A 17,146-nucleotide genomic window follows, 5' to 3' on the forward strand; every position below is an offset into this window, starting at 1 on the left:
GAGGAAATAATAATCCATACAACGCCAGAGAACAAAATAACGGAAGGCGGGAAAATACACAAGATACCAATGGGCCTAGGAATAGCAACGACCAACAAAGAGAGCAGAATTCAGTAAACTGTGCAAGCCATAAGGAAGGTAAAGCATTACTAGCGACAGCTGTGGTACGCATAAGAGATGCGAAAGGAGATTCACACATAATGAGAGCACTAATCGACCAAGGGTCACAATGCGCATTTATAACGGAACAAGCTGCGACGACGCTAGGAACAACAAGGAAGCCCATACAGGCGACCATATCCGGGATAGGCTCGTCAGGAGAAAAAACAGCCAACTGGAGTATGAAACTTATAATCGAAACTCATTACGAAAGTGACTTCGAGATGGAAATAGAAGCACTAGTACTACCGAAGATAACAAGGAATTTACCGGAACAGGATATAATTCTACCGGACTATAACGAGAAAAATGCAATACTGGCAGATCCAAGATATTCAAGATATTACAAGGTAGGGAAGATAGACTTACTACTAGGAGTAAAAGAATACAGTTACATATTGACAGAAGAGATGCACAGAATAATTAATGGACTCCTGAGTCAAAACACCAAACTAGGATGGATAGTTTCGGGAATAGCACGAGAAAGGGAGAATATAAAAGCAGAAGTATGCTGTATGATATCAAGACAAGAAATGGACGTACAAATAAAGAACTTCTGGGAATTAGAAGAAGTAAATCAGGACACAAGTTTCTCAGTGGAAGAACAAGAATGTGAAGAACTGTATCGACAGACTGTAAAAAGGAATGAAGAAGGGAGATACGAAGTAAAAATTCCGTTTAGGGAAGACGTCGCAAAGTTAGGAGAATCTAAACAGCAAGCATTCGCCAGATTGATGCAACTAGAAAGGAAGTTTGCAAAAGACAAACAGTTAGAAGCGAATTACAGACAATTCATGGAAGATGATGAAAACCAAGGTCATATGGTAATAGCAGAAAACCAGGGAGATGGGTACTACTTACCTCATCATCCAGTGAGAAAAGAAGACAGTACTACAACGAAAATAAGAGCCGTGTTTGATGCATCAAGCAAAAGCTCATCGGCAGTAAGCCTAAATGATATTATGCACACAGGGCCGAAATTTCAACAAGATTTGACAAATATACTATTACGATGGAGATCCAATAAGGTAGCATACTCAGCGGATCTGGAAAAAATGTTTAGACAAATCAGAATGGCAGAAGAAGACCAAAAATATCAAAAAATTTTGTGGAGAAAGGACACAAAGGACCACATACAAGGGTATAACTTAACGACGGTGACATACGGCACGGCCGCAGCACCCTTTTTAGCGTTAAGAACAATACAACAATTACAAGAAGACGAAGGAGCGAGGTTCCCGTTGGCATCGAAAATTGTAAAAGAAAACATGTATGTAGACGATATACTAGGAGGAGCTAGGAGGAACGTAGACTCCAAGGCAGTCAAACAAGAAGAAGTACGAAAAACGTTAGGAATACACTGGTCACCTAAAGAGGATATAATCACATTCAAAATAGGGATAACGACGGCAAAGAAAATAACGAAAAGACACGTACTGTCAGAAGTAGCAAAACTATACGACCCACTGGGATGGATAGCACCTGTAGTAATTCAGGCGAAAATGTTCATACAGGAATTATGGGAGCAAAAGACCAGTTGGGATAAAGAATTAACTAGCAACCAACAAAGCAGGTGGAATACATACCAGGCGCAATTAGTAAATCTGGAGAAAATAACATTGCCCAGGTGGAACAACTTAAGCAAGATAAACAGAGTAGAACTACATGGATTTGCAGATGCGTCTATGAAAGGATATGGAGCGGTAATCGGCTCAAGGGTATTAGGCCCAGAAATTAAAACGAACCTAATGATAGCAAAATCGAAAGTCGCACCATTGAAAGGGAAAACGACGTTACCGAGGCTCGAGCTGTGTGCCGCGGTACTACTAGCAAATTTAATGAAGAAAACCCTACAAGCATTGAACAGGGAAAACATTGAGGTATATGCATGGTCGGACTCAACGATAACCCTGGCTTGGATAAGGGGATCATCAAAAAGGTGGAAAATGTTCGTCGCCAACGGAGTAGAGGAAATAAGAGGCGTTATAGGACCGAAAAATTGGCATAAGGTAGATACAAAGGAAAATCCAGCGGACATCCTCTCACGTGGAAGTACCGCATCAGAATTATTAGAAGCAGAGCTATAGTGGAAGGGACCAACTTGGCTGACTAGTAACAAAACTTTAACGCAGGAATCAGAAGAAATACCAGAGACAAATGAGGAGGAAGTCAAAACGAAAATAACGGTGCACACGACAACGATAAAGGAGGACATATGCGAGAGATTCTCAAATTTAGAAAGAATGAGAAGAGTACTTTCATATTGTAGGAGATTTGCAGGCAAATGCAGAAAAAAGAAAGACAATGGACAAAGTCAGCTTACAGTCCAAGAATTAGAGGAAATGCTATTAAAGGTGATAAAGCACACACAGCACGCCTACTTTAAACAAGAAATAAATAAGCTGGAGAAGAAACAGCAATTAGACAAGAAAAATAAATTAGCGTCATTGGTACCATTCCTGGATAGACAAGGAATTCTAAGAGTCACCGGAAGACTGAGACACACGAATCTAAAGTACGGAGAAAAACATCCGATAATTTTGCCAAAGGATAGTGCATTAACAAAGTTACTTATAACAGATAGTCACGCAAGAAATCTACATAGCGGATTACAACAAACACTACAGTACATAAAAAGGAAATACTGGATAATCAATGGCAGAAGAACCGTGAAAGATCATCTAGCAAAATGTTTAAGGTGCAGGAGGTATAAAAGCCAAGCAGCACAACAATTAATGGGAGATCTACCGAAAGACAGAGTGAACCCGAGTCATCCCTTTACTAACACAGGGATAGATTATGCCGGGCCAATAAAAATAAGTACCACGAGAGGCAGAGGACAGGGAGCTATAAGGGCTACATCTCAGTATTTGTGTGTCTGTCAACGAAGGCAGTACACCTTGAGGTAGTAAGCGATATGTCTACGGATGCATTCATCGCAGCGTTCAAGAGATTTGCGGCACGCAGAGGACAGTGCAACAACGTATACAGCGATAACGGAACCACATTCGTAGGAACAGCAAATTTGTTGAAAAAAGAAAATCAAAAAATAGATGACGAGATAAAACAAGGATTACTGGCACTAGGTACCCAGTGGCATGTCATACCTGCATATGCACCACATTTCGGAGGATTATGGGAGAGCGCAGTGCGAATAATGAAATATCACTTGAAAAGAATCATCGGGGAAACAGTTCTAACATATGAAGAATTGAGTACGGTGCTGGCACAAATAGAAGCATGTATGAACTCGAGACCATTATGTGGGTCATCAGAAGACCCTGAAGGGAAAATAGCCCTGACACCAGCTCACTTCCTTATAGGGAGAGAAATTATATCACCAAATCGGGAAGAAGAGCTTACGACTTATTTGAAGATGCCGACGAGGTGGAGATTAGTGGAGAAAATAAAAAGAGACTTCTGGAAAATTTGGAAACAGGAATACCTACAACAATTACAACAGAGAAATAGATGGCATAAGGCGCACCCTAACATAAAAGAAGAAGAAATAGTTATAATTAAAGAAGAGGATACACCTCCAGGCAGATGGCCATTAGCAAGGGTAACAGAAACACACCCTGGAGCGGAGGGATTAACTAGAGTAGTAACAGTGAGAAAGGCAAACGGGAAACTGACTAAAAGACCCATACATAAGCTAATACGACTGGAAGAAGAGAAACAGGAAAAGCCGAAGAAGGCAGCAGCACTAAGATGGAAGAAAATACTAGCAGCTATAATGTTTTTAACGATGTTAAAACCCATAAAGGCAGAACCGTATAAAATATATAATCCGGTACCAGGATTTTTCACAGAAGACCTTGGAGAGGTCGTCATAGACCGGGGAACATTTCGAATAAAGGTGTTACTCGAAAAAGGAAGAATTCGAACAGAGCACCAACTAATAGGAAATATGATACAAGGCGTACGAGAACTGTGTCATGAGATAAAAATCGTGAATTGTAAGGATATAATAGAGAAGTTAGAGGAAGGACAAAGAAAGGCGGAGTCAGTAAGCGAGGGGTTGACAGTAGAAATAAAAGGAAGGGAAAGAAGAGGAATATTAGGAACAATATTAACCTCAGTATTTGGAGTCAATGACGAAGCCTACAGTAACATTGAAGCATTAGATAATAACCAAAAGGAGCTAATAAAGGGATCACAGCACCAGGCGAAGATAATGTTAGAAACAATAACATCAATCAATCACACAGAGAACAGGATAAACGAGCAAATGAACAAGTTTAACAAAGCACTAATCACAGGTCTACAAGAAATATCTAAAGGACTTAACGAAGTAGAAGACAAAGCACAAAAACTAGAAACCGAATATAGCACGTTACGAATACAAACGATAGCATTACAAGTTATGGACTTCATAAACGAATATACTCAATTTTACGAGGGAATATTAAACCTTCACTATAACCACGGACACTTCATTGATATAGTGAAACCGGGTGAAATAACCAAATTAATAGGGAAAGCAGGGCAGATACTGCCTCAAGGGGTCGAAATACGACGACAACCCATTATAGAAACAGAAGTCAGTCATGACGACAGATATATAACAGTCATCGGCTACTTCATAGTGACAGGGAAAAATAAGTACAGCATGCTCAAAGTTACGGCCATACCACTTAACGTTGAGGGGTCGGTGTTGCGCACATTTGTCGCCCCAAGGAATCTACTGGTCGTAGATTATAACACACTGCACTACTTCGAATTGACCGCGGAAGATAGAGAAAGATGCTTACTGTTGACAAAGGCGCAGATAGCGTGCTCACCAACGGCTATAAGAAACATGGATACCCAACCAAACTGCATACTTGAAGAAATTTATGAGCGATCTAAGAATAGCACATGTCCAGTGGTAGCCCGGACAATACAGACAACTCAATGGAGTAAGATGGGTACTCCCAACCTCTGGCTAGTTATCACGCCAGTCACGATACACATATCCATTATTTGCGATGGAAATCGGAACGAAAGAGTACTGGAACGAGTCACATTCCTGAAGCTTTCACCCAAATGTATCGCCCAAACGAAAAATATTACATTACTCCCCACTAGCAGTGGGGTGGACAGAGCAGTGACGAGTTACCTGAAGTCGCCAATCACTCCCGTGGCCCAACTGGTGGCGAGGACACCACGCAAGTTTAACACGCCTCTAAACACCTACCTTGACATACCAGGAGGAGAGCTACGTCATGTGTTACTTGAGGAGGAGAGTCTGGAACAAGAAATGACGCATACGCAGTGGCGATCGATTCACGAATCTAATTGGCATTATTTTGTGGCCACCGGGATCATTACTATAATGGTAATAATTGGGATAATCACGTTATGGAAGTACCGTCCTGTTGCACGACTATGTCGTTCAGGGAATCCACAAACTCAGACTAACGAACAGGAAGTACCTGTATTAGTTAGTAATCGGCACAACAATGTACCGTCGACTTCCCAAGTTGACATCCCACTTTCCACATTTTCATCCAATTGCCCTAATTTTAATCTAGAGATAGAGTCGGACATTGATAGCTAGGGTACGGTTGGAAGATTGTTGATTATTCTTAAACTATTTATAATTTATCATGTTTGAATTTTACTATGTTATGTAATACTTATATGTAAACTTTGAGTATTGACACTTGGGCCAGATTGCCCGATTCCGCAGTATGTCCAATATCAAATCTTTAGAATTCATATCCGAAATTGGACAGTATAATTTTATCACCCAGTAGACCGAATGAATCTATTTGTTATTAAATACACACACGTAGTTAATTAGGTTACATACACATTTGGTCAATTATCAATAATATAATTTGTACATCAGTCAAAAGTGCTGACAAAGTTAAACTATTTACATAAATTAAATACACATGTCACGCGAGGTCCGCGAAAATATTGACCCAATTAAAGTTTATATAAAACTAAGATCTCTTGCCTAGAGAGGCATTCAATCAATATTCACTCAACGAACGTGATAGTCTTCAACGATCAACTTCATCAATCTCTACTCAAAGTAATCCCGGGTCTACACCCATAGTGTACGTCTCTACAATAAACTCTGCTACTATTATTTGGTGTTTCCATTACAACTGAACGAACATCTTCACTGAGCCAACGAAGGGGATTTGTTCAATATATATATATATATATATATATATATATATATATATATATATATATATATATATATATATATATATATATATATATATATATATATATATATATATATATATATAGATATATATATATATATATATATATATATATATATATATATATATATATATATATATATATATGTTCGGATAAGTTTCCGCGGTCAGATAAATGAAAATTACTGAGTTCTCGGGAAGAACCGCGTTGAGAATTTAAAACTCGACGTTTCGGCACCCATTTTGGAGCCATTATCAAGAGTGATACGGTTCGGTTCGAGTTCGGGGTCTCAATCTGCCTACTCCCCAGTGTCGAGTGACAACCGGTCTTACCCTGCGTGGCTGCTTTTATACTCGCTGTATGCGCGGGAACGGTATGCGCTGACGTGGTCTGAACTGACCCGGCCTGAGCGGTGTGGGCGGGAGGTCGCTGAAGAAGGGGTCGCCATGTTGCCGGCAATCGTTTCGCGCCATCGCGCGTGTTCAAGCTGTTAGGGGCCGTTTTTCGATTTCGATAGCTTCACGAATGATTCTCGCTTTTAATGAGCGGATGGGAGCGATGGTTTTTGCTTTTTCGAAATATATTTTGTGGCCTGTCTGAATATGATGTTGGGCTAGGGCTGAAGTGGTATCGGAATGTTTGACTGATAGAGAATGTTCGTAAATACGGTTATGGATTCGTCGGTTTGTCTGTCCTACGTATGTACGTGGGCAACTGGAACAAGGTATCTCGTAGACACCATGGTCTTCATTGGGGATTTGGTCTTTTACGGATCTGACGAGATTGGACAATTTGGGTGAGTGGTGAAGATGGTTTTGATATTAAGAGGGATAAGAGTTCTACTGATCTTGTCAGTGACACCTTTAATGAAAGGTAGAAAGATTATGGGTTGATCCGGCGGCAAGGTTTCTTTTTTGGATGGAATGGGGTTTAGAAGTTTTTGAATGCTTCTATTGATTTGGGTTTTGTGGTAGCCGTTTTGTAGAAGTGTTTGTCTTATTGAATTGATTTCGGATGACCTGTGATTGTTGTCGCTAAGTCTTATGGAACGGGAAATAAGAGTGTTGATGACTGAATTAAGTTGGGCGGGGTGATGATGTGACTGGGCATTGAGATAGCGGTTTGTATGAGTGGGTTTCCGGTACACGGAATAGGAAAAACTGTGAGGTGGATTTTTCTGAATAAGAACATCAAGGAATGGCAAAGACGCTTCAGCCTCAACTTCCATCGTGAATTTAATGCTGGGATGAATTCCATTCAGGTGGGAGAGGAAGAGATCTAATGTGTATTTACCATGGCGCCAAATGACAAAGGTGTCATCAACGTACCGTAACCAGCAGGTGGGTTTGAGATTTGACGAGGACAAGGCTACTGTTTCGAAATGTTCCATGTATATATCTGCTATTACGGGAGAGAGGGGCGATCCCATTAGGGCACCTTTGATTTGACGATAGAAATGATTTTGGAACGTGAAATATGTATTAGACATGCAGTGTTTTATAAGAGATAATGTGTCTTGGGGAATTTGATGTTTAGAGTCCAAGATGGAAATGGTTTCATCGATGGGAATGTTGGTGAATAAAGAAACAATGTCAAAACTGACTAGTATGTCTGAGAGTGAAATAGAAAAGTTTTTCAGAAGATCAATGAAATGAAAAGAGTTTTTGACAAAGGACGAGGCGTTTTCGGCTAATGGTTGTAAGGATGAAGCGAGATGTTTTGCCAATTTCTGAGTGGGACAGTTGTATGCACTGACGATGGGTCTTAGGGGAACATTGGGCTTATGGATTTTTGGAAGGCCGTATATCTTTGGAATTCGGGATGATTTTTCTCTGGGTATAAGAGATTTTTTGAGGTCCGCGGTTCTTCCCGAGAACTCAGTAATTTTCATATATACATATATATATATATATATATATATATATATATATATATATATATATATATATATATATATATAATTATAATAATATATATATATATAATATAATAATTATAATATATATACATATATATATATATATATATATATACATATATATATATATATATATATATATATATATATATATATATATAATTTTCTTTGAATTCAAGTTTTTTACCACTTAATATTTCGCCAACTGATTGTTGGTTTCATCATAAGTACAAGAGAATGTAGAACTGTTCACAAAAAAAAACAAGACAAATATTAGTACTACACTTTTACAAACAGTCTATTTGTTTTAATTTCAGTCCGACAGAACCTGAAATATGCCAAATAATATACGGTCGATAGCAATATATATATATATATATATATATATATATATATATATATATATATATATATATATATATATATGGTAGTACTATATATATATATATATAGTACTACCATCTTTCTAAGATACTCGTCAATATTCAGCTCAGCAGGGTATTATTGTTTGAGGTGTGAAATTGCATAAGCAAGGGATCATTTTATAAAACAGGTAGATCCCTTATTATATTTATATATATATATATATATATATATATATATATATATATATATATATATATATATATATATATATATATATTAAACTTAGAGCTAAGATTAATACTATTATCAAAATTAATATTAAACTCACCCGTCTTCCGGGTTGAACCGCCTCGATATCCATTTTGCCGAGCTTTCGACATCCTCTCTGATGTCTTCTTCAGGGCTTCCGAGGTCTCAGTCTCCCGAGACCCCAGACACTACTACACTCACTAGTCACTTCTAGTTCACTCACTAGTTCACTACTACGACTGGGGCCAGGGGACGGTTCATTTATACCGTCGATGGTGACGTGGCCTAGGTGGGAGTTAGGGTGAGGATTGGCGCGAGAGTTGGCGCGAACATTTCCGACAGTATGATTTTGATTCGAGGATGGAGGGGGCGATATTTTGTTTATGAGAGGTCTCCATGTAGAAGGTAACCGTATGGCGTCATGTCTTTTATTAAGGCAATTTTGTCTTTTTTCTATTTCTATGGCTTCTCGGATAATTCTTGGTTTATAAAAGCAGATGGGGGCTATATTTCATAAACTCCGTGCTGTTCATTTGGAATATTGTCTTTGATTGATCGGACAAGAGATGAAAGTTTTTGTTGGGGGGTAAATATTGTTTTTATTCCTCTTGGTTTAAGAATTTTGTCGATTTTGTCAGTAACACCTTTGATGTAAGGAAGAAAAGCTTTCGTATGATAAGAGTCTGAGTCTTTGGATTGAGATTGAATGGGAGATTGATGTCTGTGGATGCTCCTATTGATGTGATTTTCGCGGTAACCGTTTTGGATGAGGGCTTGTTTTAAACAAGAAAGCTCAGCGGATCTACTTGCATCGTCGGAAAGGCGTTTTGATCTGGATACAAGGGTATTAATGACTGAATTAATTTGTGAAGGTGGGTGTTGAGAGTTGGCATGCAAGTAACGATTGGTATGTGTGGGTTTTCGATAGACAAAGTAATGAAAACCTTGGGATTGGTGTTTCTTTATGAAAACATCGAGAAACGGTAGGGATGAATCAGTTTCCATCTCCATCGTGAACTGGATACTGGATACTGGATACTACCCATCTGGATGTATACCATCCAGATGGGTTTGGAAAGACACCAAAGCACCCCTGCCATGGGGTGAAATGACGAATGTATCGTCAACATATCGTAGCCAACATGTGGGTTTGAGCATTGATGTGGATAGTGCTCGGGTCTTGAAGTCTTCCCTAAAGATATTGGCAATCACTGGTGATAGAGGGGAGCCCATTGGGGCACCATTTATTTGTCTGTAGAATTGATTTTGGAAGATCAAATAGGTGTTGGACATACAATTTGTAAAAAGTGAGACAATATCGAAACTTACTAGAATGTCTGACGGTGATATAGGGTATTGTTTAAGAAGTTCGATGAAATGAAAAGAGTTTTTGACGAAGGATGAAGCATTTTCGGCTAAAGGTTGTAGAGTTTTGGCCAAATACTTGGCCAATGGTTGTGTAGGGCAGTTGTATGCACTGACAATGGGACATAGAGGAATACTGGGTTTGTGAATTTTGGGGAGGCCATATATTCCAGGTGTTCTTGAAGACTTTTCACAAGGAATTAGAGATTTTTTGATGTCAACAGGAAGAGAGGTTTTATTGATAATGGCTTTTGTTGTTTTCTCCAGATAGGTTGTTGGATTATTAGGAATTGGTTTGTAGTCTGGAGTGTTAACGAGATTTGAAAGTTTATTGATGTAAGAAGAAGTGTTTAGGATGACGGTGGCGTTTCCTTTATCGGCGGGAAGAATGACTAGATCTGGATTTGACCGAAGTTCTTTCAGGGCTTTTTTCTCGGATTGGCTAATGTTCTGAGCAGGAGGCTTTGAGTTTCTAAGAACTCTAGAGATGTCTTGTCTGGTTATTTCAGCATCTTCGGAAGATAAACTGGAGATGGCTTCTTCAGTTTGACAGATGATTGTCTCAATTGGAATGTGACTTGGGGTAACAGAGTAATTGAAACCTTTTGCTAAAGCTTGAGTGGCAATGGCAGAAATAGGGGTATCAGAAAAGTTATGGACCACTGTAGTGGGTTCCAGCGTTGAGGTTTTTGGAATTTGTTCGGAAATGAGATGCAATAATTTGCGCTTCTGAGTTTCACTCTTAGATTCGAAAGTGTTTAGGGCTGATTGTGTATTGATACGGTCGAAACTGTCCCATAATATAGGATGTTCATTGAAAGAATGAATAGAAGACCAGATATTGAAAATATTGCTATTTGTGACATCTATTTTTCGTTTAGTGGAATTAATAGCTTCACGGAGAAGAGCAAAACTGGTTTTTCTAAGAATTTGGGAGATAGAAGAAGAAGAAGTGTGGTGTTTAAGTTTCAGAAATTTGGGAATGACTTTATGGTCTCGGCAGGTTTTAAGAAATTCAAATATAAGGAACAATATCAAAATTAATATTAAACTCACCGGTCTTCCGGGTTGAACCGCGTCGATATCCATTTTGCCGAGCTTTCGACATCCTCTCTGATGTCTTCTTCAGGGCTTCCGAGGTCTCAGTTTCCCGAGACTCCAGACACTACTACACTCACTAGTCACTTCTAGTTCACTCACTAGTTCACAATCTTTCCGAACATATATATATATATATATATATATATATATATATATATATATATATATATATATATATATATATATATATGTTTTTAATAAGATTTATTCTTATATATATATATATATATATATATATATATATATATATATATATATATATATATATATAAGAATAAATCTTCTAGCAAAAGCTGTTATCGCAAATGGCCAACTATATGACCAAATATATAGGACAAATTCGTAAAACTTCCGGTGCTCGAATCGGTATCAATAAAGTGTTATGACTCATTTCGGTCTATCCCAGCCCCATCAGGCATTTGGGCTGATACAAATTCAAGCTCGGAAAGTCCAACGAATGTCTCCCAAAATTTCACCACAGCAGTGGTTAGCATGCAGAGGCGCCACCTGCTTTGGCGACCATGAACGAAAACGATATGATAATATCGTTTTCTGTCCTCTGGGCTATGCATGTGTAAAAGAATAAATCTTCTAGCAAAAGCTGCTATCGATATGCTGCTAATATATATATATATATATATATATATATATATATATAGATAGATATATATATATATTTAAATATATATATATATATATATATATATATATATATATATATATTTAAATATATATATAGATCTATATATATATATTTATATATATATTTATATATATATATACATACATATATATATATATATATATATATATATATATATATATATATATATATATATATATATATATATATATATATATATATATATATATATATATATATATATATATATATGAAACTTTCGTAGCAACAGACAGAAGAGTATTTTAAAGTTTTCAGTAGATTGAAGCTAAAGATAAGATGAGTGAATTAGAAATTTAAGAAAAAGAAAACTATTTAGTGGAAAAAATGGATTAGATCTAGATAGGAGAACATGTATGCCTTAAAGACAACTAGTATTCTTACAAAAGTCACAAAAACAAAATTTTTAAATACAGCCAATAGGAAAACAGGAAAAAATTTCGAGGAAATATACATTTTGAGTGCATATACATATAGACAATAAATCATAAGTATAGGTATTTGATTTGCTGAGACTCTTATATGCTAAAGTACTTTAAAGAAAAATGGTGGCGTGACATAATCATTAATGTGGTGACTAGTATACAGCGTGGTACAAGGTGGTAAATGTTGGTTAATGTTTATTAAATACTCGAATTATAAAAGATTTTCTTAGATATAAAAATAATTTGAGATAAAAATTAACACATTTATTTTACATCTACATATCGATATATGTCTTATGAGCTTGTTTTGTTTAGTTTTTGTTTTGTGTTCATTTTGTTTAAACTTTTTATTGCTTAATTTTGTCTTTAATTTTTTATTTTAAGATATAAAGGGAATGATTTTGCAGTCATCAGTTCGGATACTGTTATGCGGAGTGCCTCATTGACGAGTGTTCTGAAGCGCCTTTCTATTGTTTTGCCGAACTCTTGTCAAACTAAATGCCAGCCCAATATGTCACCTCCTTATGTTAGAGGTATTTTTAAGTGTAATTTTAGTTTGAGTTGCATTGGCTTTTTTTATTAAGATTGAGTTTAAACGCTTTTACTAATCCATATACAATTACTAAATTCGTTTTGTTGATTTATCGATTTTTTTTTAATTTATATGTCTAGCTTTCGGAATTGTTTGTAAGTCCTGTGAGATAGGAGTTTTTTTGTAGTATAGATCTCAACTTTTTTAGTCCCTTGTTCCTGAATGTGTTTCATAAAATCCAATACGTCTTGTATAAATAAAAAGTCTGACATAGATAAACTGAGCAACTTTTATTGTTATTTACTGACAAAACATCAAAAATAAAATAAAGATTTATTTTTACATATACACACCATAATACACCTGCATGCAAAACATGTTGCATACCATCAAGACAGGTTTAATATACTACTTTCATTAATAAAACATAAAGAACACCTAATTACATTTTAATCATACTATTTTTGTTTCTTCTTTCTGTTCTCTATGGATCAGTTACAACACACCATTAAAAGATGTTACAAACGAAGTTTTACCATCATTCACTAAATTTTAAAATGTATTTTGTTCATTATTTTATATGTTATATTTTATATGTGTGTTATGAATGTTAAGTGTCATAGCTTTATATAAATAATCTCAACGACCAGTAAATTGCAGTGACAATTTGTGATATGTTGTAAATATACACATTCTTCTAATTACAGTGTCTTGAAAAAGGAATAAAACAATTCTGAAAGCTAGACCAAAAGTCAAAAGAGTGTTTCTGTAACATCCCGGCCAAACTTTCTGACTGCAGCCCTAATAAACAGTGTTGTTTGTTTATATCGACAGTCACTAATATCCAGTATTTCTTATATATATATATATATATATATATATATATATATATATATATATATATATATATATATATATATATATATATAGATATATGTATATATATATCTATATATCTATATATATATATATATAGATATATGTATATATATATATATATAACTATATATGTATATATATATATATATATATATATATATAACTATATATGTATATATATATATATATCTATATATATATATATATATATATATATATATCTATATATATATATATATATATATATATATATATATATATATATATATATATATATATATATGCTTAAGTTTAAATTAAATTAGATTGAATTTCTCAGAGTTCTTTGCTATAAACAAAAGTATTTTACCTTCAATTCGGGGCTTCTAGTATTTTCTGGGTGCTGGCTTTCTTTAGGATGGACAAGGAGAATAAATATTACATACACAATTTATGACCTTTTCAAAAAAAAAACACCATTTATTTTAATACCATATAGAAATATAAAAGTAAAGATCGTATACAATTGATTATCTATTCCTCTGAACAACAGAAAACTTAATTTTGTTATCTTTCTTTTAAACGAAGTTATTCAATTCACCGTAAAAATTTTTATTAATTAACTTTCTTAAAAAACAAACAAAATTTTGTTATGTGCCAATTATCTGATTTGTGAATTCAATTCTTTTTAATCAATTACTTTATGATATGGGTTTAAAAAAACATATATGGTACAAATACAACGCTAATATCACAAATAATTTGACTGACCTTTTTGATTTACTCTCTGCGATGATTCTCGATGGACACTGATTCTCCAAATACGTGTGGCTCTGCTTCATCCTTTCAAAACTGTTACACAAAACAGCACTTGTTCAGATTCTCTCCTAAATTAAACCTCCGAGTCGTTTCAAAATAATAATAATGACACTTTTTCAGCCAAATGATTTTCCCGACTCGACTGGTTATATCGTACAAACTTTATATAAATGTTCTCTCTGCACTTACAGACTTTGGAGTTTCATCGAACACAAGAAGTTTGGGATTCTCGACCTGGTCTCGATTCGCCTATAACTATTCTGCTATCACCAGCTTAACTCACAAAGAACAACTTATTTTTTCACACACTGTTCTCAAACTGGACTTCTCGTTCTAGATGGTAAAAATACAATGATTGGAATCTCCTGGTTCAATTTTCAAATCGACTGTCCTATTCTTCTACCCTTGTTCAATAATACACATTCAATCTTTCTACCTATCTTCAAAATTTCCTATTTTTAAATTTTAAGAAATCAAAGGTGTTTTACCCACTTAGGTTTTTACCTAAATTAACAGAAGATAATACCGACTAAACTTTCTTTTGTGTCTACAGGCCAATTTGTGTTTGTAAAAGATAACGTCTAACTCACAGCATTACCTTCGAAGAAAAATAATATACAAACCATTATCTATCGAAATAGATCGAAAAATAATTTGAAATTCTTAGCTGATACAAAACCATGTATAATTATTTGTAAGATTTTAAACAATATTTAGTACTTTCTAAATAATCCCGAAATGTTTTTTCTGTACAAATTGTTCTTAGAAACTATTCACTATTGAAGTCCACTGTTGTCTGACAACACTTCTTAATTATAAATCATTATATTTACAAATTCTTAACCTATATGGGGTCTTGAATATTTATGATCTGATGGTATTTTGCATACAAAAATTTATTTTACTTTTGAAAGTATTTGAAATCTATTTTAGAAGCATAACAATATATATATATATATATATATATATATATATATATATATATATATATATATATATATATATATATATATATATGTATATATATATATATACATATATGTTTATATATATATATATATATATACATATATGTAGATATACATATATGTATATATATATATATATATATATATATATATATATATATTTTCTCCCAGCGTATGAAGTGAGCCACATATCAAAAGAAACTGCGGTTGAAGTGAGGTCCTGTACAAAGTGAGGTCCAGTATATGGACCTCACTTGGTCAATCAATGTAAGACTTTTTCGTAGACATGTACTGATGGCAAAAACTGTTTTTTTACAAAAAAAAGTGGGACCTCATTTTGTATGGTCCACATCAATTTTTAGTTCAGAGATTTTCCGCATAGAGGCGCTGACTTTGGCGTATATTTTCTAACCATGTATATTCTATGCCCTGTTGAATAACATACGATACACATAGTGAGGACCATACAGCTGGCAACATCTGTTCAACCTATTTTAAAACAGTGGACCGTCGAATAAATTCAAATAGTACAAAAATGTATAATACTTTAATCCTTTTTGAGAGCGTAGGCGCAAAATTTCGTTCGAATTATTTTTAACCGCATTTATTTTTTTCGAATCGTGAGAAAACTAATAAGTAGATATTTTAAAAAAATTTAAACTCAGAATAAAAGACTACAGTATTGCCGAGGGCAGAAAGTCCCTTATAATAAACAAAAAGTTTCTTTTGAATGATATATTTAAAATAAAAAATCAGACTAAAATTTTTTTCACCTCTGTGACTTATTAAAATAAATATTATAGAAGTTCTCAGGGACTTTCGATCATAGATAATACAGTAATATTTCATTCTGCGTTTAAATTTTTCAAAAATATTTAATAGTTTCCTCAGGATTCGAAAAAAATGAACGCATTTAAAAACATTTCGAGCGAAATTTTGCGCCTGTGTTCTCAGAAAGGCTTAAAATAATATACATTCTTGTAATCAGTATGATGTACTTTCCTATTTAGAAAATCAAAGTTATGGCTGTCACCTGAAATTTTCTTTTATAGAAACCTTTACAAAATTTGCAAGGTAAATAGGATGATATTGTTGCTGGTTCTAGTTCTCCCAATAAAGGTTTTCGCACAGGGACAACACGATCATTGGTACAACTTTTTAGAAAATTTCCCTTGCTTCTGAGTTTATTAAAAAGTATTTTTCTTTTTTTATTACCAACTGAACATGACAAAATTTCTTGAACTTCAATCTCGGCTTCATGATGTCTGGTAATATGTCGAGAAAATTTAAGAACTTCTGTATCGCAAAAAAATCAATAGTCTTTTTTATTACATAATCTTTTTTCTTTTGATTTCATTACCTAAAAAAATGGTAAACAGAAAATGTTTTTGATGAATAATAAACATTAAGCATTTTAGAAACTTGTAAAATATTTATGCAAAAAGTTAATTGTATTGTACAGGGTGAGTCAAATTAGATGCAAAGTATGGAGATCTCGTAAACGGTAAAACATAGGGAGAAGATTAAACTGGGGCA

General features: G+C 34.6%; 1 protein-coding gene across 5 annotated transcripts in view; it reads left to right on the forward strand.

Annotated features, from left to right (window-relative positions):
• LOC140434712 (diacylglycerol kinase theta) overlaps window positions 1-17,146 on the forward strand; it is a 495,511-nt gene that overhangs the window by 263,111 nt on the left and 215,254 nt on the right. For 3 of the 5 annotated variants that reach the window (XM_072523170.1, XM_072523173.1, XM_072523172.1), the window contains exon 6: window positions 12,826-12,966. The exons of 1 other annotated variant lie outside the window; for it this stretch is intronic. In XM_072523170.1, the coding sequence (XP_072379271.1) occupies window positions 12,826-12,966 (141 nt within the window). The remainder of the gene's footprint in view (window positions 1-12,825; window positions 12,967-17,146) is intronic. One more of the 5 variants, XM_072523171.1, reaches the window with a different exon arrangement.

Source organism: Diabrotica undecimpunctata, chromosome 2 (assembly GCF_040954645.1).
Source record: "Diabrotica undecimpunctata isolate CICGRU chromosome 2, icDiaUnde3, whole genome shotgun sequence".
In the NCBI taxonomy this organism is placed as follows: Eukaryota; Metazoa; Arthropoda; class Insecta; order Coleoptera; family Chrysomelidae; genus Diabrotica; species Diabrotica undecimpunctata.